Below are 26,124 nucleotides of genomic sequence, written 5' to 3'. Positions count from 1 at the left end.
ATAAGTCAACGTCAAAGTCAAAATTTGCAGTTGTAAATACCACCTTTGGGTAATATTATAACATAAGTTCGAGTATTATTTTGAGCTTCCTTATGCTTGGAACATGAGCGGAACTGTTGTTGCGTGCATAGCTACTGCGATTCTAGTTTCAATCGTTTGTTGTGCCGCAAGAAGGATCTGTCCTTGCTTGTAGAGTTAACACAACAGAAAGAGGCGGTAAGTTGGTTCACTCTATACTAAATCTGTATTATACTAATCAATATTAAGCCGCGTACACACTCGAGCGCCAATGTGTTGAGCACGCATGTGTATGCGTGCGCTCTCAGACCATTCCTGTATTTTATCCTTCTAAAGCCGGGTCCAGACCAAGCAGACAAAACCGCGACAAGACAGAAACATTCATGTTTTACGACTAAGTTGCGACAAATCCAATACATTTCTGCGACATTTTTGACTCATTTTTGTTTTGTTTCCAAATTCATCTTCCATATCATTAATACATCTTTAAATTCTTCCTGGTGGAAAGGTCACATGATTAATAAAACTGATTCGCATGTATTGAACTTTGTTGTAGTTTTGTCCTCGCGGTATAGATACTTTGTCTCAAATTTGTCTTATCTAAATTTCTCATTTTTGTCGCGGGTTTGTCTTGTCTCAAAATCGTGTTCACTTTTTGTCGCCTTGGTCTGGACCTGGCATAAGGTGTCTTTATCTTTCTAAAGCCGGTCTCACACAATGTGGCAAACACCTTCAAACTTTGGATACATGAACATTTGCCATATTGTGTAGGAGACACACTTCTCAAAGGTAATATTTGCAAAACCTATGCCAAACGATGCGTCCAACGTTGTAACCAATATTGGATGCATCGTTTAGGACCGGCTTAAGAACTACTTGTATATGGATGATAGTCAATTCAAAGGCTATTAAATAATAGAAAAAAGGTCCAAAGATATGATTGTAGCAGCGTCGGCCTTTATAATAATTTATAAAACTCAAATAAAAACAATGTAGAAAGAAGAAAAAGTAAATATAAAACAAATGTTAACCACCTACTGGTCCTTTAACCATTTAATAACATACTTTGAAGACCTAGGGCAGTAGGAACAGTAAACTAGAAGGAATATAACTATTATCTCTGTTTATACATTTACTTTTATACAGGATGGCCCGAATTGTATTCGGGAAACTTCGGCAGCATATCCTGCCACAGATAAAAACAATTAAAAAAGTTCGTATGAATTTATGAATTAAATGTTAAATGCTTCGTTTCGGAAATACAGGGTGTAGACATTTTATTTATATTCCGATTTAAAAAAAATGAGGTTTGGTATGTTAGTATATGACATAAATTAGGATTGATTGACGTATTCAATTGTTTTGATCACTTCCTGATACACCGGAAAGTGTTATTTTCGAGTGTCATTTTCTACCGAATAAAGTAAAAATACACCGAGGGTGCCATTTAAAAATCAAAGGTTGTAGTCATTTTTGGTGAAACAGGAAGTGACCAAAAATAATTATTGAATACGTCAATAAATCCTAATTTATGTCATATACTTACATACCAATTGGCTATTAAGCTATCTTGAACACTTCGCACTAAAAAAGGTTCTAAAAAGAACAATGTTCGACTGCAAGATCTGCTAGTAAAAAAAATTAAGTCTCACAACACAATTCATTTAAACCAAAAACTCGTAATACAAAACTAAAGTGTCAAAACGAATGACAATGTCAGTAAATAAATAAATAAATGTGGCAACTTGACATTTTTTATAGCAGAGCTACCACCTAAATCCCCAGCGGGAAATTTAAATTCCAGTTAGTCAACCCGGCGCCGAATATGTCCGCAGTTGGCAACAGTGAATTTAAAAATAGCGTCTTCGATTACGTAACTAAAAGTTTAATTGGGTATCGCTTATATATTTTTTAGGTTTAGAACAAAATATGTCGAAGTTTATGAAAGTTTTTAAAGGGCCCCCTCCTGGGTCTTATCCAGACGGCTCCTCTTCAAACTTAAAAAAACCCTCACAAACAGCAGCTAGGCAACCGTCAAGAACTGGTACTAGCAGAACAAAAACAAATATTAAAGGTGCAAAAGATGCAAATGATGTAAAAGATACCAAAAACGCAAAAGATGAGAGAGATGCTGCCAAGGGCAAAGATATTGCAAAGGCAAAGAAAGAAATCGAATTTCAGCTTCCTCCTTTGAGTATTGTTGGAAAAAAGAGAGGTAAACCGATTATGGCGATGTATAGAGGTGGGAATTCTAGTTCCTTGGGAGGAACTAGTTCCTTAGTTCTAGTTCCTCCAGAGGAAAAGTTCCTTGAACTAGGTCTTTAGTTCACAATAGTTCCCGACTAACATTGACATCCCCGTTGCGTTGCTTGCTAATGGGTTTTGTTGTCAGTTAGAACTATTCACAGTATGATCTGTATAATTTTTATAATGTACGAAATATAACAGGGCCTGTAATTGCGTATGTTAAAAACATTTAGGTAAGTTTTATTGCAGATAAAAAAAATAAAAAAGAAATTTAAATCAGAATTTAAAAAACTATATCACAAATCAATTGGAGCAAATAATTTTACGAGAAATTGCATTTTTTGTCACTTCCAGCTTTTTGTTTTTGTCTAAAAATTCAGAATATCTACTTCGTTTTATAAGATATTTCTTAATTTTAGGGACCTAAAGTGAAACATTCCCATAAAATATTCGAAAAACAAACTAAAAATTAAAAACAATATCTAATACGATAATTTTCTGTGTTAATTACGCCAGCTGTGGCAATAGACAAGGCCGAATCCATCGTAGTAGCCTTGATTTATATCTCGGATCTGTCGACTGAATAAATTCCCGTGAACTAGTCTTTTAATTAGTTCCTCTAGTTCCTCTCAGTCCTTTCGGTCCGGGACATGTAACATACGGCTGGCACTTTCCACTCCCGTCTAACATCGGGCTATGATCGCGCTAGCCGATCCGTTGCCGTTGCATATTATTATATCGGTCACAGTCTCGATCCCGGAATAGGTCCTGAAGAACTAGTATTTTAAAAAACTGGGAACTAGTTCCTTTCATTTCGGGGTAGTGATGGGCATTACGATTCTTTTTAGTGAATTAATGACACGATTCAATTCATATTGAATTGACTCCTACGATTCGTTAATTTGATGGAACCACATGCACAATTTACATTTCATAAAAAAATAGTAACTGGCACTACAGGCGATAATTTGATCGGACAATTACTTAAAGGACCAGAAAAAGAAATATACAGTTCTTTCATTTGTTTTTCAATACTCTCTGACAATGGCGTAATTGGATTGATTATTTTACCAATTAATATTAAATTATCACTAGTAATACCACTAGAGGTCAAATTATTCCCGGAAATTTTTGTGGTAATTGGGGTAAAAAAGGGATAATTTTCTAAAAATATTCATGAGCGTGAAAAAATGTCCCGATTTAATTTGTGTGGTATTCGGTGTGGTATTCAACCTCGTGTGGTATTCGGTAAGAAAATTCCACACCAAATTGTGTTTAAAAATCAAATAATTAAAATGTATTTTTCGATTTTTGGTCGAATTGATTATTTAGTTACTACGACAACTAAGTGACACCCAAACCTAAAAACTATTTAGATTGGAAAGCCCGTAAAAATTTTGGGTCGCGAAATTATTTTGGGTCGCGACCGTTATACGCGATCTGGCGCTGCTATAGCGGTCGCTAAGAACAACGCCAAACAAAAACAAAAATAATTTTCTCTTGTCAAAGTCAGAATCTTCAAAAATCATAATAATCTTTCAAAATCTAAACCGCTCTCATTAAAGAAATTCCAAAAAATGTTTATATAGCGTCCATTTTCAAAGTAATTATTGCTATTTTGTGAGTTTAATTCAAGTTTTATTTACTCCAACCAGTGATAATTGTGAAAAAGTGGCATTAAAGACTTAAAAAGCTGTGCTGTGAACTGTGAACTGCAAAAACCATCGTGGATCGTGGCATAACGTCGGTTTCCAATGTTTCATAGGTATTTCATACATGCGTCCTTATATAAAATAAAGATTCTTGTATGCAACACAGTGGATTTTATTTATAAAATTAAACGAAAATAATTGAATAAACAATATTTGGCGATATAATTCCGGAAAAAGCCAAACCGCTCCGAAATTTTCAAAAGTTTTGGGTCGCGACCTTTGCAAGAATAGCGCCAAATAGTGTTTACATTGTCCTTATCTAGCACTTTCCAATCTAAACTAGTTTCATTTATCTATGAAACTATTTCAGTTTTGAAGCTGTCAAGCGGTACCAGAGAGAACACTAATAACTAAAGTGAGAGGGCTTGTTGGATAGGGCATTTCGTAGATAAGTTTATTTTGTCACCGCGCATCCCAGACGCGCATAGCGTTTAGGTGGTCAAAAAAGGAGGTTTTCAACTTTGCAAGTTATACATTTGACAGGATTAATTAGATTGTCAGTAGCTTTTTCTATTTCTTAGCTCTAGAAGGAGATAACTAAAATCTGTTGATAATCGGATTAATAAATTGTTTTTGACTGAATGTACCAGGTTGAGATCCAGACAAAACGTTTCCTTTAAAGGTAAGTTTTATCTCGGTAATTATTTTAAAATACCTAATAGTATTAGTGAGTGCACATAATATAGTCTAAGAGCTAGCAACGTTCTCGAGAAAGTATTTTAAGACGTCTGGCTCTTTGATATATCTTTTACTACGCTCTCTGGAACAGTATGCCCGTCTGGCTGCCGATATCCGTTGCGTTCACTACTGCGCATCGGAAGAAGATCCTATATATTTTTTAATTTAGTCCTATAAATTCTAGTATTGAATATAAATCGAACATGTCTCCATAGCGCAGTGCGTAGAGTTTCCGACTATACGAACCGACGATTCAGAGTTCGAATCTGGGTCAGGGCAAAGACTTTTATTTTATTTTCGTATATATTCTGATAGTAAAGTATTAAATAATTCTGGTGACTCAAAAAAAAAATATTTAATACTTTACTGTCAGAATATAAACGAAAATAAAATAAAATTTTTTTTGTCCTGATCCGGATTCGAACTCTGGCTCCTCGGTTCGTGGTCTGAAACTCTACGCATTGAGTTATGGAGACTCGGTCGGTTTATATTCAATACTAGAATTTAAATAACGAATAAAATATCTTCTTTCAATGCGCAGTAGGGAACGCAACGTTTACCAGCGGCCAGACTGTTCTAGAGAGCATAGTAAAAGATATATCAAAGAGCCAGACGTCTTAAAATACTTGTTTTCCCGACGTTGCTAGCTCTCGTACTAATAGTCGTACATTGCTAATTTACATAGGTAAGCATAACGTATGGGATAAATCCGATTGTAAAAGTAAAACATCACATTCTTTTCTGATACCTATGGAAGGACTAGGTATTATACCTGGTATTATTACCAGTAATACAAATTATTTTCTTCAACTGATAGGTTCTTGTTATAGAATAAAGACTATCAAAAACATTGAATACCTAAGGGATACCTATACTGATACTTTGTGCGAGCTCCCAACCGTGCTTCCCTGTTCACTCCCAACTAAGTTAGATAAAAAAGATATTGAAGATTGCAGCCTTGAGTAGGAGTATGGGAAGGAGTATGAGCTCCACTACGACATGTACAGAAACGGATTACCTAAACTGATAAGCATGTAAAATTAAACCTTAATGAATAATTGAACTTATTTATTTTTAGTTCAAGAAAAAGCATGACAATCCACAACCCACCAAAGACCTGGGTTGACAATCGGTTCACCTACAGGTCAAGAAGAGCCTGTGGCAAAACATTAGTATGTATTGTTTTGTTTTTATTCATTATTAACATTTTTAAGAAAGATTTTAATTTATTTTGTGTTATGGGAATATGTTTTTTTTTTCTTTTTATTGCTAGATATTTCTTGGAGTTAAATAAATTATTATGTTCCTACACAGTATTTTATTTATAGGTTTTAATGCTTTAAAGTAATAATAAATTTTCATTGTCAACAAAATAATCTAAAAAAACTACGAAGATTTCTTATTATAAACTTGAAAGATTAAAATTCCGTTCAAATATACAAATTTTAATTTTTTGGCGCCAGTATATAGGTATGAATGCAACCTACTATATCGATAATGCGCTCATAGTTCGGGTTAGACGCCAAAGGCCGCGCCACTAACACAGTCTTCAAAAATTTTACGTTGATCGGTCTCTCTCACTTTAGTCACAAATTCTTTAGTTATTAATGTTCTCTCTGAGCGGTACGGCTTAAAAAAATGTTTCGCTTCGTTCATGAAAGCAAAGAAAAAAATCGCCAGTAGATTAAGCAGTTGACACCCGCGAATGCTAAGAAATCGAAGACAAGCGTATGGAAGCAGTTTACAAACTTTCATCTCAGATTTGTAATTGAAATGTATCAAAATTATCATGTAAACAAATAAAAACCAGACTCTCAAAAAGATATTCTGTCATTATAAACGTCAAAAAATTTCCAGTATAATTCGCTGTTGGGTGCCCATAAGGAAAAAATGTTCACTAAAATTTATCCGTTGCCATGGTGATTTGTCCAAAAAACACATTTTGATTGGTTAAAAATTACAGGTGTGGAATTTTCAATCCAATTCATATATACTATTTATTAAAGACTTCTTAATACCAATTTAATATGTTTAGAACCATATTTTAATTTCGATTTAATAATCATAATAAATAGTATATAATACTGCATGATCGAAAAAAAAAATGGCATCCAGTTGGCTTGGAAATGGACATTAATGACATTCCCCATATAATTTTACATATAAAATGACAGCGATCTTCATTTTATAACCATCGCTGACGCCGTTTTCTTACCATATTGAGGAGAGGCCAACAATACTTATTTGGAGTTGCATAAAAAAAAATTAATGTTTTCTCTTGGACACACCATATTCTTCTTCTGTGCCATATGAATGAAATTTCTGGGAATAATATTATATGTATAATGTAAAAATAGGTTTTCTATATTTTAGAAATCAATTTTGAAGAAATACGAAAAAAGATAATGAGAAGAAATAATCCCGAAGGTGAAGATAAAAAGCAATTGGCCAGTATTTTAAGGTATTTGAATCAGTCCAAGGTCAAAATCACGGTGCAGGAGTATGTTAATTTAGTATCAAAGTATACTAGTGACAATGGTTAGTATTAACTAGGTGTTTTTCAACATCAGTCAGCAGATTATAGTCAGAATAGTTAGCCTAAGTTCTTAAAGTATAACATGGTATGATTTATGTCGTTACTAGGAGAAGCTATGAGGAAAGTCATGGAGGAAGACATCGCGTCGTTTAGGAAAATGGTGACTAAAGTTTACGAAACTATGACGCAAGACGTTAGTGACGTTCTGGTAAACGAGCAAATACAGACCGTCAATTTCTACAACGAAAGGTACGATATGTACAACCACAAAACGCTGTGGATGATCAGCGAGATTTATTCAATGATTCCAGAATTTGATTTTGAGAGATACGCCAGAGACCGTGACCAGTATCTAAACTACATTATGCCGATACCCGTAATGGTGAGTCTATTTTTAAATAACTTCTCCAAAAAATCCTATATGGGTTTTTCGTCACTGCAAGAAAATCTATAAAATAAAATAGTTATTTTATGTAAACACTTCTGCGTTAATCCCAAACGGAAACTACTTGTCAGAAGTTAGGTTTACAGTTATACAAATTTACCTAACGAACAAAAAAATGCTTAACGTTTCGGAAAGTTTATCTCTTTCCGTCGTCAAGTCTGGAAGCAAAAAAAATACAAAGAATAAAGAAAAAAACTATTTAAAATATTTAAATTCAACTATTCGAGAACAAATAAATAAATATAAATAAATAAATGCCTTAATTGTCAAAAAATTTTTCAATTTGTAGACAAAGTAAAAAAACTAACATACAAAGTAAAAAAAAACAAGGTACACAAACAAACAAACAAAAGATAATACAAAACATTATACAAATAATATTGTCAGTCTTATTGTTAAAATAAACATTTATAAATGTTTACAATGTCAAAGTACAAAAAAAATAAAAATAATATTCAAAAATATTTAGCTAGTTTATAGTAAAATATCAATGACCTCTAAATAAATTAATTTCGATGTCATTAGTAAATATAGCAATAGCAAACATTAGACCAGTGTTTACAAGATCAAATTCGATTTTCAAAATATAATTCATTTACGGCGTAGAAAGCCTTGTCTAGTAAATAAGAGTTCAATGCTTTGCGAAATGAAAAAAATGATGTTATGGATTTGATTTCAAATGGCAGGTGATTGTGCATTTTTTCGAGTTGTATAATATTGAACTTTTAACTAACTCTGAGCGTGGGGTAGGTAGATAAAGATCTTGCTCCGCGTTCCTGAGTGGATAAGTGTGAGATGGCCTTTCTTGAGAAGCTGATACATGTTTACGTATTAGGCAAACGGATTCAAATATAAATAAGGAAGGAAGAGTCAATATTTTTAATTCTTTAAAAAAGTCCCGGCAATGAGTTCTGCTGTTTAGTCCCAGTGAATATCGAACAGCTCTCTTCTGGAGCTTGAAAATGCGCTCAAATTGAGTCGCACAACACGTACCCCAGAATGGAAGGGCATACCTGAGGTGCGACTCAAAAAGTGCATAATAAACAGTTCCAGCCACTGACAAGTTAAGCTCCTTAGAAACAGACCTTAATGCAACAGGCAGAGCTCAATTTTTTCGACCAAGCTTTGATATGTATGTCCCATTTCAGAGAGTTGTCCACAACAAGCCCTAAGAATTTTACAGATTTTACGACGTCAATGGTGGTGTTGTTAAGTACAAAAGGCTGCAACGAGTTTTTATACGACAAAGCTTTAGTTTTAGAAATGTTGAGATTAAGAAGTTTCGAATCGCACCAAGATTTAATGGTGATTAAGTCATTTGATATAATCCTATGAAGTGCCGTGATGTCCTTGTTGCTCCAAGTGAAGCTAGTGTCGTCCGCAAAAAGACATATTTTGCCACTGATGTTTATGTTAGCAATGTCGTTAATAAAAAGAAGAAACAAAATAGGGCCTAGTGCTGAGCCTTGTGGTACTCCACATTCTATTGGCTTGCTAGAAGACAATGTGGTATCCACATCACAAGTTGACTTCTGTTGCTCAGATACGACTTAAACCATTCGAGAGATGAACACTTTAGTTTTTTAAAACAGATACGTCTACATAAACCGTTGACGTTCTGTTAAAGTGACATTATATCAAGTTAAACTTCAAAATTAACAATTACTACCTGATAACAATTAATTAATATAGGTAAAACCAAAAAGCCCCAAACTTTCTGTATGATTATTTTTAATTTTTACGTATGTTATGATTATTTATGTTATGTTCCTTAAAATCAAAAAAACAATCAAAAAAGCGATTGCCATACATTACTAGCATCTACAGATGCATGAGCAATACATTTATTTTTATTAGATTGTATTAAAAAACCTCTTTTATTTTTTTTAGAGGCTATCTTCTTTCATTATAATTTTGGCGTTATTAAAATTTATTCTGTGCCCTGTGTCCCATGAATGCTGACAAATCTTAGATTTGTGAAAATCTCCCTTTCTTAAATAATCGTTATGTTCTTTAATTAGAACATTTAAGGGTCTAGATGTTTCACCAATGTAAAATTTATCGCATACAAATAAAGAATAATACAGAAATAAATAATAAATAATCATATACAGAAAGTTTTGTTCTTTTTGGTTTTACCTTATTAAGTAATTATTGTTATCAGGTAGTAATTTTTAATTTTGAAGTTTAACTTGATATATATGTCATTCTGTCATTTTAACAGAACGTCGACGGTTTTTGTAGACGTATCTGTTTTAAAAAACTAAAGTGTTTTAGAATAGTTGAATTTAAATATTTTAAATAGTTTTTTTTTATTCTTTGTATTTTTTTGCTTCCGACGACGGAAAGAGATAAACTTTCCGAAACGTTAAGCATTTTTTTGTTCGTTAGGCAAATTTGTATATCTTTAAACCTAACTTTTGACAAGTAGTTTCCGTTTGGTATTAACGAAAAAGTGTTAACATAAAATAGCAATTTTATTTTGTAGATTTTCTTGCAGTGGCGAAAAACTCATATAGGATTTTTTGGAGAGATGAATCCGCCACATAGGTATAGACATTTTTTAAATAACTTGATTTAACGGTTTCGCATATATTTGCTGTTTTATATTTCATATGGCATTTTCCACAGTAAATTTTTATCAAAGCCACGCAATCATTTTTCTCTCGTATTTTACCTTTGAAAGAACCATAGATATAAAATAATACCCCAAGTATCTGCAAACTCTTGCAGGACTCTTTATATCCGTAGAATATGCCATTCTATACAAGGTGTTCCAGAAATAAGTATTTTAAGGGGTGGTAGATCTGGTCAAAAAAACATTTTTTTTCTTTACCGTTTTTCAAGTAAGTCCAAAATAACCGAGTTATTCTACTTTGAAAATTTAAGAAAAATGCTTTTTGCTTAAATTTTCAGAACCACTGGATCTTTTCTGGATTTTCTTTCATGTAAATTTCATCTACTAACTATGTTGCCATATTATCAAGAAATAATGTTTTTTTTAACTTAAAACTAAAAAAATTTCAAAATTTTTTTTCAAAAAATTTCAAATTTTCAAATTTTTTTTTTCGCAAAAAAATCTAATAGGCGTGTTTCTGAGGCCGAAATATACTACCAGTTAAAATACTTGCACTCATTTCTGGGACACCCTGTATATTCTGTAGGTCTGCTTTGGAAAAAAAATCTCAATTTTTTTCCAAAAAAATATGCAATATGGCGTTTTTGAGAAGAGACAAAAATGTAATAAATAATAGAAGGACCATTTTACGAAAAAAAACTCGGTCGTCGCGTCGCCATCGGTGGAGTAAATATTTCTACTAAAATTTATGTAGGGTGAGGGTGTTGGGGTGAGGGTAGTTTTCACCATTCCCGTACTTTTTATTGTTCTTTTGTAAAGACTTCAAAAATGTGTTAATTTTTTTAAGTGAGATGCCCTCTAACAGGCATACCACACTTTTGTATATATGTTGTAGTGTCCAATGAACTTATTTTGATTCCAAAAATACGTAGTAAGAGTTCTATGTCAACGGAATATTGGGACATCTTGTATATTCTCATTGATAACTGCACTTAACAATTTCCGGTATAATCATGATGACACCTATTGTTTGTCATTCTACAACTGGTTGAATGTAGAATGGTTTAGGAGAGGAGTAATCACCGCGACCTTAAAGATCTATTGTATGTTTCCCTTTCTTGAGTTATAACGAGTTATAACGCTTTATACAGTCTTAGGGCTTTAACAAAAGCCAGTATCTGAGACGGCTCCACAGAGGCCAGCTCTCCATTCTCGATATCAGCCGTACCAAAGTTCATGGCACGAACGGTCGTCGTCTCGGCGCTCTCAGTGATAAGGTGTTATGGTGTTTTCACATTTTCCTCACAGAATCTGCATTCGCCGTTATTCCTTAGCTTCAGCCACCTGAGGTAATGGTTGAGGGGACAGTGTCCTGTTAGAAACCCCGTGACAATCCGAAGATGGTTTTTACTTAATTCAAGAACAATCTTTGATTTTTCTCGGTCGTAACTTCTGAGGAACTTTTTCGAGTGTCTTAGACCGTTGGAGAATTCCCATTCCAGGTCACGGATGGAGTCCTCCAGGTTCCTAAATTCCGTCTCTAATTGGTTTCCGCTTGGAAAACAGAACGGTTCTGGTCCAGTTAGTGGGAGTGTTCGCTCCTTTTCTAGCTAGATTTGCTTTTTCATTGATTTCTATGCCGATGCCGTGGTGAGCGGGCACCCAGAGTAGAAGGACTCTATTTTCTTTGCCTAATTTGGAAATTGTTCAGCTTTTCTAAGCACTCTTTGACCAACTTCGAATTGATGGTTACTGAATTGTTCGCGTTTAGTGCTGCTTAGCTATCGGATGAGATGGCTATTTCTTGTTTGCGATAGTTCCTATCTAAGAAAAATTGTACGTATTTTTCGATAGCGTAGATTCCTGCCTGAAGGATACAGGGGTAGGTGTCCATTGATTCGGAGTATTTAGTTTTCGGCCCAAATACTCCTGTCCCTGTTCCTACTTTGGTTTTGGAAGCATCAGTATACCACGTTATGGTATGGTCTTTTACATGTACAGTGTGTCTCATTTTGGTTGAAATCATAGGGTATCTCCGTTATTAATGAAGATAGAAGGGTGCGGTTTGCACAAACCTGTCCCACTTTTTTGTCAAACGGAAGATGCTGCAAACAAAATTTTGATAGCCCTATTCGTTTCTGAGCTACAGGGTCTTTTCCAAAATTTTGCAATTTTGGGCACACCCTGTATCTCTGTTATTGTTAAAGGTATCGATAAGGCCACAGATTAAGTATCCTATAAGTATACAGATAAAAATCTTGTCCGTAATTCGTGGTACGAAAATTGTTTTTTATGACGATGAGCAAAAGAGTAAATTTTCTTGTGCGCAAAAATAAACTCCCGTTTAAACAGCGTGATAACTGGACCGGCCACAAGGCCGCGCCGCGCGCCGGCCGGTCAGGCACTGTGCACAATTTTAGAGGCCATAAGTTGGCGTGCTTGTGTGCAAACTAGTAACCTACAGTCTGACAAACGGATCTGAAACAACGGGGCAACGGTAAGGGGATCGCAATTTTGTGAAATCATGACCGATTTCATTCATAAAATATCCAGGAGCGTGCGGTGTTTCATAAAATTATATCAGGAATTTTTATATTTTCCAGTAAAGTTTATAATATTACTTTATTTTAAATGTACCTACATTTTGTCCAGTCATTTGCCAAATATAGTAATATTTGTTAAAACGCGTGTACTAATTACAACAAGCAGAAATCAAGTTAAAAGCATAAAACTCAATATAATACACCGCCACTGGATTTTTCAGTAGTAGTGGCTGTTTCTACTATTCCCAGAGAGGGGCATAAAGTTGGGGGTAATGGTGGCAAGACGTGCGAGAATCTCGACCAATCAGATTGGTTGAATCCGGGATGCCATGATGAATTTTGTCAGCGTTGGCAGCTTGCCCTAAGCGGACGTTATTTTTAGGAAATACTTTACCTTTTATAATAGGCAGAATGAAGGAGATCAGTTAATGAGATAAATATACATTAATACAATAAGAACAACGTCAAGATATTAGCATATATATAATTATGTATGCTGAAATGAACTAAAATATATTCAATTTATAGGTAATATTGAGCAACTTTGCTTTTCTATTATTAAACGTGACAACGTCGACTTTTTTTGCCCGAATTCCTCTTGCTGTTTTAGATCCGTTTGTCAGATATTAGACAGTTAAAGCACGGCCAAAGACGTAGACGTAAACGTATCGTTTGACATGTACGCTTGCGCAGTGAGAAATTCACTTGCGTTTACGGATACGTGATACGTATCTTTACGTGCCTTTACGTAAGTACAAAACGCAAACGTATCGAGCCGAAGGAGTTTCGATTTTCACCCGAATGATGTCGAACGTACAAATTCACAAACAACTCGTTTCCACAACTGGCTAGTAATTAAGTTATTTCATAAATTTTGGGGCCAGTGTCACAGAACTGGGCCTATTTTATTACAATAAATTAGTACGAAAATATTAAGCATCATAATAAACTCATTTTGGAATCTATTTAATTAAATGCTAGTTCTTATAGCCAAAATCCATATGAGGATTCTAAAAGATGGAATCTAATAAATAATGATAAAGCTGTGTCTGTTTTCCAATATTTTTTTTATTACGAAGAGCATTTTAAGTTGTAAAGACTACTTTCTGTAATAAAATAATTTCCATTTATAATTTTCTTCATTTTTCGATATTACTTTTATAAATTTAATGTGGAATCAATGGAATAATAGATATCCATTTTCAATTTTAAAATGAAATAAATTGTTTCACAAAATAATTTAGAATTACAAATGTACCATTTGCGTTACGTACGTCAAAATACTTGCTTTAACTCTTGTTTACACGACAACGCAACGGCAGACGTAACGTAACGTTTCTGCGTTACGTGTCGAGAGATACGTATACGTATTGTGCCTTGCTTTAACTGTCTATTAACTAGTGTGCGACTCCAAAAATTGGAACCACGAAAATCAATGCTTTTGACGATAAGTTTATAATCTGTATGATCTGTGATAAGGCGAAAACTGCTTATTGTAGAACTTTTTACGTAGAATACAGTGGCGTAGTCTGTTTTTCTACCAAAAAAATATTTTTGAAAATATGAACTAAAGTTATGTTTTTTCAAATGGAACACCCTGTATATTTATAAATCATATGATCTGTCTTGCTATGAGCTTCTCAAAAATATGTATATCTCTCTATATTTATTTTCACTATTTACTGCAATATTTCAAATATATCATTTTCTTATTAGTAGGCCGTGATAAATAACAAAAAATCAAAATGGTATTTACTAAAATAGTCATACACATATTAAAATTTTATTTGGGATTGATATATTTTACTTTTGAAATAACTGTTACCACTGAATCTGGGAATATATTTTTTTTTATAACGGGATGGGTGTGCAAATTTCTAAAAGCTTGAGTTATTAAAGCATTTTTCAGGTGTTCGATATTGTTGCAGTGCCACGATATATTTCGTATTTCATAAATCCCCAAAATCGGAAATCGAGAACGGCGAAATCCGGGAATCGGGGAGGGTTAGGTTAGGTTTCAAAAAGACCCTGTATCTCGGAAACGAAGAGGGCTATGAAAATTTTGTTTACGGCACTTCCGTTTGACAAAAAAGTGGGACAGGTTTGTGCAAACCGCACCATTCTATCTTCACTAATAACGGAGATACCGTATGATTTCAACCAAAATGTGACACCCTGTACAACTAGTAACAAACTGTCACAAAAATAAAAGCAACAAGAAAATAATTTATATTTTTAATATTTGTTCATTTCATGTATTTATCCTGCAGGTCCGGCGTGATGCTGATGATATAGATGCTCAGCGTAGACAAGAAGCATTCCATCGACTACAATGGTTGAAGATCGAAGGTGGTCGACTAGCAGAAGAAAACAAGAAGTAAACAACTAATTTAGATAATTTTTACATACCATATAATTTGTGCTGCTTGCTGGTATATAACAATTAAATATGAACCAATGCAAGACCAAGCATTGCAACCAAGTCTTGCATTTTTTGAGTAGATTTTACTAGATGCACTTGCAGTTTCCACATAGAAAATATTAATAATAGTATATTGTTTCATTAGAAATAAAAATGATACTTCCTGTGGCGAGACTGTAAATTTGACAAACAGGCGAGCCACAAAAAGTCATTTTTACTCCGAATAGAACATGCTATTTTTTTCAAACCCCACAACAACTTTTAAACAATTTTAAACGTTCCAAATAATATAAAAAGATTTAAAAGTCATACTTGAGTCATACCTTGTATATAATTATACAGGGTGAGTTTCCTACAATGTTTTCTATGGGTATCTAGGAAACTATTGGAGATAGAGAGTCCGTTAAATGGGGAAAGAATTGCAGTTTTGTCGGGTTATAAATATGCGCCTTTCAGATTTTTGAAAAAGTTCATGGCTTACTAGATATTTCGAAAAAAACAAATTTTGGCTATTTTAAAAATTGTCTCTAATTTCATTATAATCTGTTTTAGACAAAAAATTTTCAGATAAAAGTTGTAGATAATCACATCCCTAATGAGTTTGTGTTCTCCGATTTTCTCTAAAGCCTGTAATTTTTAACATATGACACAAACATATGTTTTTTTTAAATAGAAACCATAGTTGGCCATGACTTCATAAAAAGCGCCATTTTTTAAGCTTTTCAGCGATATAAGCTATAATATGTTTTTTTTTCAAAAAATTACTGAGTTATAGCCAATTCTTATTTTTTTAATATTTTTGTTAAAATAATATTACTGACTATAAACCATTAAATGTCAGACTAAAGGACGAAATCGTGTTTTTATGCAACTCCAAATAAATATTGTTGGCCTCTGCTGAATGTGATAAAAAAACGGCGTCAGCGATGGTTATAAAATGAAGATGTCATTTTATATGTAAAATTATATGGGTAATGTCATAGATGTTCATTTCCAAGCCAACTGGTCGCCATTTTTTTCTCGATCATGCGGTATTATATGTATACTATTTGTTATGATTATTAATTCGGAATTAAAATAATATGGCTCTAAAAATATTAAATTGGTATTAAGAAATCTTTAATAAATAGTATATATGAATTGGATTGATAATTTAATATTATTGGTAAAATAATCAATCCAATTACGCCAGGGTCATAAAGTGATGAAAAACAAATGAAAGAACTATATATTTCTCTTTCTGTTTCCTTAAGTAATTATCCGACCAAATTATCGCCGATAATGCCAGTTACGATTCTTGTTTTTATAAAACGTAAATTGGGCATGTAGTTCGTTCAAATGAACGAATCGTAGGAGTCGATTCAATATGAAATTGCTAAAAACAATCGTAATGCCCATTACTATACCTATCTAGTATAAATTGTAATTTACAATATTCTTCTTAGACTGGCTTCGAGATTGATGCAGCTTCGTAAAGAACAGGAAATGACACAAAAGAAAACAGAACTTAAGTCTCAAATAATGGAACAAAAAATGCTCGATCTTGAAATGCAAGAAGCCGAAAAGCAAGAACAGTAAGTAAACAAATTTGGTATAATAACAGAACTGTTAGGTTAGGTTAGGTTTGGTTTGGCGACTTGGGCCACATGTCGTACAGATCCAGCGCGCGGCGATACCAATTACCGTTCTAGAATACTACATATACAAATTTCTGCGTTGGAACTATAGATGATATACAGGGTGGCCCATCGAAAACGTTCCGCAAGGCATAACGGCCAGGATATTTTTTTTTCAAAAAATCCAAAAACACGTCAATTTTGTTTGTGAATGGGACAACTTTTGCCCCAAAAAATGATTGCAAAATCTTCAACCCTATAAGCGGCGGTGTCATCCCCCAACTTTTTTTTAACTGGGAAGGGGAGTCAATGAAAAGGGCTTTTTATTCTCTATACTTTCCCGCTTCGTTTTTGACAATTGGTCGAGTCATTGAGAAAATATGAAGGATTGAAATTTGAAAAGTTTATTTAAACATTTATCAGAGTAAATGATAAGGATAAATTCCTTCGACCAATTGGCTGTTTTTTCTTATTATTTCTAGATGTTTACGCATTTTTTCACTTGCCACAAGATTGAACGATCAGGTGCGGCAGTTGCTAGATAGCTGTTCTGTGACTTGTGCGTTGAAGTTCTTCTCATTATCGTTAAACTGACCTAAAATAGAATTTCCAAAAATACCACCCACACGTTCAATTTCTGGGGGTTTTGTGTGTACACCTCGTGAAAAACCCCTCAGTCCAGTACCGACAGTTATGCCGATTAACTACACCGTTCAAAAAGAAAGTACACTCATCCGAAAAACACACATTAAATAGGAAATTATTATCATTCTCGCCACTCGTTCACTCACAGTTTCACAAAATTGCAAGCGACGATCAAAATCGTCTTCGTTGAGTTCTTGTACCAACTGAATTTTGTACGGGTGGAACTTGTGTTTTTTTTTAATATCCTTTGGACACTGTTACGATTCACGCCGGCTAATTTTTCATTGGCTAATTTTCTTGTACTCAACGTACTATCCATGGCAACTTGGCCCAATACGAATACCTCCATAGTTTCATTTACTACAGGGTTTTCCCTCTGCCTCTTTTTATTCATAACGGAACCAGTTTCGCGAAATTTTGCTACTAACTCGCGAACAATTTTGCCATAAAGATGTTTGTCAGGATGGCGTTCATTGAATATCTGCGCAACCCGATTGCCACATTCATTATTTTTAAAATAAAGTTCGATTATTTCCACTTTTTCTGCGAGTGAGTACACCATAATTGTTAAAAAGTTTAACGATATTGAGAAGAACTTCAACGCATAAGTCACAGAACAGCTATCTAGCAACTACCGCACCTGATCGTTCAACCTTGTGGCAAGTGAAAAAATGCGTAAACATCTAGAAATAATAAGAAAAAAACAGCAAATTGGTCGAAGGAATTTATCCTTATCATTTACTCTGATAAATGTTTAAATAAACTTTTCAAATTTCAATCCTTCATATTTTCTCAATGACTCGACCGATTTTCAAAAACGAAGCGGGAAAGTATAGAGAATAATAAAAAGCCCTTTTCATTGACACCCCTTCCCATTTGAAAAAAGTTGGGGGATGACACCCCCGCTTAGAGGGTTGAAGATTTTGCAATCATTTTTGGGGCAAAAGTTGTCCCCCTCACAAACAAAATTGACGTGATTTTGAATTTTCTGAAAAAAAAATTACCCTGGCCGTTATGCCTTGCGGAACGTTTTCGATGGGCCACCCTGTATACTTACGTGGATAAATCAACGCCATAAGTTTAGCATTAAAAAATATGTCTCCAACTTCACGACATGCCATTTTCAAACCTTCTTTATTGCACTTATGAAACGTTCAATAGGTTTGTCTTTCTCGAGGACCTTACTTTGCGCATGCGCATTAAAAGTTGCACGTATTTCCAAAGTAATCACAATTTTATACGGTTTAGAACTTTGAATAAGAAGACTAAGGAAGGAGCATATCAAAAATTTTAGGTCCACCGCGATGGGACTCAAATATGGCCGTCTTAAATTCCGGTTTGTCATTGTCGTTCTAATTTTATTTAAAAAATGTAAAACTGTGATGTAGGGTAGACGTGGAGTAGACTCAATATTTTTTTTTTATTTTACGTTGTGAATAAATGTTGGTAGTTATTAAAATTGTTATAAAAACATATTATTATAATAAAAATAGATAAGTTTTAATAATTATGTATTAACACAAACATCCGATACGCTACTGAAGCAGGTAAGTCAAATTGACGTATCTAAATTCTTTGACATCTAATCTTTGACAAGTAGTAAATAAAAGCAAAAATGCGAGAAAAAATATATAATTAGTTAATTTAAGTGAATTTCATAAATGATAGGTTTACTACATGAATGTATCATGATGTAATAGAATGTATCATGAATGTACATGTTTGTATAGTCACTTACTAGCGAAAAGTTGTTCCATTATTTCACTCAATTTTTGCCGAGATCTACCGCACGCTACACAACCAACTATTTTAGAGTCTTTTTCGATAAATCGCGATAGTGTCACTGTTAATTTAAGTACTGCCACAATTTCCATCTAGATTGACTACCTTTATACAACTATCAGTAGTAGAATAAATAATAAATAACATAAAATAAGCTCCGTAAAGACTGACAAATCCACAAAATTTCAAATCAAATTCAAATGTGTCAAATGAATCGTCAAACAGAACTGTCAAAGATCCCCACCCTAGAGAGCTTTTATGGTGGCTTTTCCGCCCATCATGCATGAATACATGGATAGCATTATGCTCCTTCCTTAGTCTTCTTATTCAAAGAGTAAAATAAATAGATTGGTATGGGACGTCATCTGCTTTTCTTCTGTCATCGTCAGCCGAAATCTTACCTGAGAAAAAAAACAGAGTATAAATACCAAAATGGCTTTTGCTTAGAGCCACGTATAGAAAATTTGCCAATTTGACATATTAATTTAATTAAATTTCAATTTAAGATTAACCGAAATTCAAGGAACCCTTGGAAAGGCTATTGTAAGGGACGAAGCCTATTTAAGAATTGAAGAAGACGAAAAATCGAAAAAACCCAAAACCGACAAGGATCACAAGAAAGGTAAATCGGTACAAATTAAGTAATCAGTATTTCAATTTTATAGGGAGTACAGGGTATCCCATTTTCGTATGTTTTATAGGGTTTCTCGTTCATGAGTAGAGATACAAAGATGCGGTTTTCACATTGCTACTTTTTTATGAATCTAAAGATGCTACACACAGACTTATACCAGGCTTCTTAGCTTTTAAAATGCAATTTTTATAAATAAAATGTGAAATCGAATTTGACAATGACACAATCACATTTTGCTGGTATTGTAATTGTAGCTTTCTCTGGGCCGTATTATAAATTTTACTAATTTGAAGGTAGATTTTTGGTAATACCAATACCACAGATTATACAGATTATAAACTTTTTTTTTCTTTATTGTTTTTCGTGGTTCCAATTTTCGGAATCGGGTACTAGTTAGGTTACTAGTTTGCGCACATAGCACGCCCACTTATGGCCTGTAAAATTATGCACAGCCAGCGTTGTTACAAGGGCAAAAATTTTTGTACTATAAATGGTGTCGAAATTGTACTTTTTTAAGTGGGATTGTACATTTTTGGTGCAAAAATGTGGGGTCATGTGATCTCTCTATTTACCTTTTTACCAAGTTTTGGTACGTAGGGTGCATCCACACTATCCTAAAAACAGCGGAACGGCTTATTGGCTTAACGACCTTGAATCGATGTCCTGCAATTCTATTGGCTGAAATTTTTGCCAGGTGAATTTGACAGATAAAATTTCTGACAGATGAATTTTTCAGCCAATAGAATTGCTGGAAATCGATTCAAGGTCGTTACGCCGATACACCGCCGCCGATCCGCTTTTTTTTAGGATAATGTGGATGCACCCTCACAGAATTATACACCATATGCTGTCCTCCTTTCACGCAGTTGAGCAGCTCTAGGAACTGTTCAAGAACGCGATACTCTCTCTCCATTCAATTGAGTCATAAAGTTCAGAACTGCCTCCATAAGCCCTGGAACTTGAAATTCGCAAATGGAGGACAGCAATACAGAAGCTACAAAGAGCTTTGAATAGCATTGGTTAAATGGGAACTAATTGCGTGACGTCACGTTTGACATCGGGACACAATAGATCTCTAAGGTCGCAGTGATTAGCCCCCCTCCTACTCACCGCATGGATATCAAACTTACGTTTGACATCCGTGCGGCTTGAACAGCATTTCAAGTAATGTATAATTCTGTGCCTCTGCTCCTAGCAAACTGCATTTCAAATCGCGTATCACCGTTCGTCTAAAAATATATACGTGGGTTTAAGTTTGGGTTAGTTTGAGTTTGAGAAGTAAGAATTGTACATTTTTTCTTGCAATTGTACCTATGTACTCCTTGACTATCAAATGTACCCAAAATAGTACAATTGTACCTATTGTAACAACACTGTGCACAGCGCCTGACCGGCACAGTTATTAGAGAGATATCGGAAAACCGAATAGCACCATGCAGTATTTACGCGTACCTTATCATGGTTACGATATGCGCGAGTCAATTTTTAACGCAACACCCGCTAATAACGTTACCGCCTGACGTAATTTGCATCAATTACACCAAGCGCTATTTCTAAATAACGTTTAAAAATTGCTTAAATGGGCCTGTGCGGGTATTTGACAACCGGGGCCGGCCGGCGAGATCTTTTATTTTAGGTTATGTTTGAATTGTTTTGAATTATTACTTTAGTTTTATTAGGTAATTTGATATTTAAGTAACTGGTATTAGTTTTAATTAAATAAATATGGCCCAAAATATGGATTCCACCTCTTCCAATATTAAAGAACCTATAAAGAGGCTTAGGTTTACAGCAGATGACGACTTAGCCCTTCTAAGAGAATTTGTTGCTTGTTGCCCTAAACCCGCTGGCAGACGTTGAACAATAAAGCACTGGAAATAAGCACTTTAGCCTTTTAGTTTTAAAATACCTAGTAAACAAAACAATTTCAAAGTTTTAAATTCAAAGTTAGGTTAAGTTTAAATAGCGGACGCGACGCGAACAGAATTCTTTCCGATCCGATAACTATAAATGAAGAGAGTTAATACCACCTCACGTAAAGGAAATAACACCTGACCTTATTAACGTCCATGCACGCGATTCGGTTTAGCGATATCTCTCTATTACACTGTTTAATGTTATTTTACGCGAGTTTATTTTTGCGCACAGGAAATTTTACTCGTTTGCACATCGTCATAAAAAACAATTTTCGTACCACGAATTAGGGACAAGATTTTATCTGTATACTTATAGGATACCTAATCTGTGGTAATACTTTTTAGATGCCTATTCTAAATGAAACGAAATACTAGACTACAGTACAACTTTAACGCCTCTTCAAAAAAGTCTAATACAACTTTTGCATAAAATTATCTGGGGAGATAATTTTGACCTTTTCAAAATTTACATGAGATTTCCTATGTCCCGTGTTCCAATGCACCACACGGTATATAATAGTTATAGGAAACTAGAAAACAAGGCAAATAAAATAACAAAATAATATACAGGACATATCATTTAAAAAAAAACAAAAGTTTGGGTCATATTTCAAGAATGACAGCTTCCAGCTATAAACTAGCTACGCCACTGAATACCTCTATGAATACGTGAATACCTCTATGAGACCCAGTTTCAAAAACTCAGAGAAATTATAAGATAACCGAGATATGAAGAGAGTTGACAAATGCAACAATTTCAAGTTCGCCCTGTATTTCAGGAACTAAGAGAGCTTGAACAAATCGTGTAGCATCTTTAGTTTCATAAAATGTCAAACATAGAGGCGAAAATGGGACACTCTGTACAGGTTGGGTCAAAATTAAAGGGGAACGCCCTTTTCTATAGGAGACAGACGAAAATTATTATTGGTGTCTGGAGCTCAATTTTTATCAAAAACATGATGGTGAAATGTACATCAATATCTGTTACCGTTTCGGAGTTTACGTAGAATGTAATGGTTTAAGTATATTTTTTTACAAATTAATAATTTAAGAGTTATCAACAGAATATTTTTTTATTTGGGACACCCTGTATATTTTTAATTAAATGAAAAGAACTTAAAATTACCTTTCCAAAAATACAGCGATGTGCGGTTTTCACCATCATGTCTTTGATAAAAATTGAACACTCCTATAGGCTTGGCGCATTCTCCACCGGTGCTGCCACCATCGGAGAATATCGTAAACAATCGATATATACAAATATACTGGTTTAAATGGCGAGTATACGACAATTTTATTATTTAATAATTATTCTAAAAGTGTTAGGAAGTTTAATTTGTGAAAATTCTAAAAATAAAAATAAAAAAGTAAATATTTGTCTTTATCTTTTAATCGCCTGTTTTCCTAGTGGGGCATAATTGGGGCTATTTCGGCTTAACAAAATTTTTCAAAGGTACATAATTATAATTTCTGAAGATGTTCATAAAACATTTAATCACTAGTTTATTAAAAAAAGTATACCATTAGTATTGCAAATTATATTTTATCGTCTCATAGTATCTACATCGTCTCATATAATATCTACATATTTAATTTTTTGACCATGTAACGAGCACTTTGTTTACTCACTTGTTTCGTCAAACTACTTGATTCATTTTTGCTTTTGGTCAAATCGGTATGATGAGCGTCCGACGTTTGTTGATGACATTTTTTTAACGTGTTTTCAGCAAAAATAAGCAGTTTAACAACAGAACGCTTTGACAATGGACGAGATTCTTAGAGTAATAATTTTACGTCGATTAGAAAAAAGAAGAAGGCGAAGGAGAAATTTATTTTGGATACATCCCATTCATAATAGAAGACTTGTTTTCGTATGTTTTAGTCAAATTATTTTCCGATGATGCCAAGAAATTTTACAATTTTTTTCGAATGGGACCAGATTTATTTTTCTTACTAAGCAATATATTATGACGCAAATGACTGGTATAAACATTCGACCGAACGAATCACTATCAGTCTTGACTTATTTGGACGCGACTGGAGTGTACACGACGTGTTTTGTGTGAAAACAACTTTCGTTCCCGCATTTGTTTTTCTCATGACTGTCCTAGATTGAACTGTGGTGGTGCGAAATGGCCCTACCCGAAACAGAGTTACATCACACAAATCTCGTACCTGAGTGTTTTATAGTTCCAATAACTGCACTAGCAAAAATAAAAAATACTTAAATATTACGACAAAGCCACGATTTCAATATTATTTTAATGCGATCACCATGACGGCGGCGTGATCTATATATTGATAATTTCAGATTTTTTCCGCTGAAGTGCTGCGGTGGGAATTTGTTGAAATCAACTGAAATGCACCTAAAGAAAAAGGTGTTTTCCTTTAAAAACGTCCAATTTGACCCACCCTGTACACTTTTCTATTATTTTATTTCAGTTGATTAGTATGATAATAAATGATCGGGAAAATAATAAACTGTCAGTAGTATTAATATATCAGTCAGTTAAATGGTCCGTAAAAAATAAACTGGAGTTTTTATATCTTTCAGGAAAAGCTCATCACAAGAAGAAAGTTGAATGGAGCCCGAAAACGGCGATGGAACTGGAAGCTGAGGCTACCCAATCATTAATAAGGGCGGAAACTGCAAAAATAGACGCAAAAAGACGCGAGAGAAGACAGTCTCGATTAGCTGCACAACGAGATGAACCATGTGGATCCAGATTTGTAAGTTATTTTGTCCAAACTAAATTCATACTTTTTATTTTTACGATAACAAAATAAATTTGAAACCACTGGTAATTCTCGGATCATCTAACAACAAATTTCCAAGACATAGAGCAACAGGAACAGTAAACTAGAAGGAATACAACACTATTATCTCTTTTTACATTTGTTTATATTTACTTTTATTTATATTACTAATCTTCGTTCTAATTCTAGTAATATTTATTTCAGCCTGCCTCTTTGAGTCAACCTGGGGCTTCTAGTATAGGCGCGGCGGCATATAGCACAGGCTCGGCATATGGTGCGGGCTATGGCGGTGCTCAGGCTACCTCATCAGGAACACCTATGAGCGAGAGAACAGTACAAAGAACGCTTACGACAGTTCAAGAAAAACGACCTCCCAGGTCATCATCCGGCGGTTGTCCTGCACGAAGAAAATAGTGCAGCCAATATATCTGTATATTTTTTAAACTTCCTGTATATATTATACCTGTGTTTATATTAATGATATGACTAGTTCAACGAAAGGTCAATAAAGAAGAAAATGTCATCCAAAAATTAACAGGAAAAGTTGGTTTAAATCTTTCCAGAAAAAGAAAAAATAAAATTAAAAATTGCAAATTTCTCTCTGAAAAAAAAAATCAGTTTAATTTAAATATGTTCCTATAAAGAGTGACAAACTCTGCTTATTTAATATGCTTATAATATTGTTTATTGGAATGCTGAATACTATAAACAAGTATAAGGTAAGGCGCACATTGGAACGCATGCCACACAACACCCGCAAGGCATTTCTGGATGCAACCCACAAAAGTTGACCGTGGGCTGTGTCAGAAGTGCATATGGCTGCACAAGCCATACACTCCCACGCACAAATCTTATTAGATTATTTCTTAGGTTTAGTTTGTTTCTGGAAAAGGCAAAATGCACAGTGTCGGCAGTTTCTGAAATAGAATATTTACTAGATCTTAGTTCTGAGCAGGGTTCTGAGTCAAATTCGGGGGGAAACAGTGGGAAACAGAAGTTCTGCTATACGATGTGAAAAAACGCCGAATATCTTTTTGGATAAGCAATTACATGAAAAAATGCCGTATGAAGTGTGGTTAGTGTCATACAGCACTGGAAAGTTCCGAACAGCCTCTATTATTCTTTCTTGCATCTTGAAAACTGCATGTAAATGTGCCGAACGCACAAGGATGTGCCGGACGCACAAGGTTTCACCGGAAATGACTGCAACTTTTGATTTTTAAATCGCACCCTCGGTATTTTTTTACTTTATTTGGTAGAAAATGACACTCTGAATAGAATGACATATCACATGTCAACTTTTAACCTTTTCGCATATGGTTTATTTGAAATTGTAACATGCGGTTCATAACGACAATTTGACTCGAAGTACCAAGTGACCAAATTATTCGTAAAAAAAATCTTTTTCGAAATATGCTAATGATCCACCCTCGTTCCATCTGAAAAAAATTGAGATATGATCAAAAATACGATTTGGGCATCTTTTAAGCGGCCAGGGCAAGACACTAAAAACATTAGACGATCAAATCTATTTTTCCAAGGCTCATTGATTAAAAATTTGTGTTTTTAACACAGCCATGGCACTCTAGATTGAA

The 26,124-nt window shown here is 34.2% G+C and overlaps 1 protein-coding gene across 1 annotated transcript; it reads left to right on the top strand.

The window, feature by feature from the left end:
* LOC115874269 (inner centromere protein-like) lies at positions 1 to 25,079 on the top strand. The gene is made up of 9 exons (XM_030889369.1): positions 1 to 216; positions 1,934 to 2,233; positions 7,029 to 7,193; positions 7,299 to 7,573; positions 15,028 to 15,134; positions 16,625 to 16,753; positions 19,729 to 19,844; positions 24,327 to 24,502; positions 24,734 to 25,079. Exons 2-9 carry the CDS (start codon positions 1,948 to 1,950, stop codon positions 24,941 to 24,943), a joined length of 1,464 nt encoding a protein of 487 aa, XP_030745229.1. The 5' UTR covers positions 1 to 216; positions 1,934 to 1,947; the 3' UTR covers positions 24,944 to 25,079.
* Positions 25,080 to 26,124: the final 1,045 nt, after the last annotated feature.

Source organism: Sitophilus oryzae, unplaced genomic scaffold (assembly GCF_002938485.1).
Source record: "Sitophilus oryzae breed Bouriz unplaced genomic scaffold, Soryzae_2.0 scaffold_125_pilon_pilon, whole genome shotgun sequence".
NCBI lineage: Eukaryota > Metazoa > Arthropoda > Insecta > Coleoptera > Curculionidae > Sitophilus > Sitophilus oryzae.
This window is presented reverse-complemented; position numbering and strand designations above follow the sequence as displayed.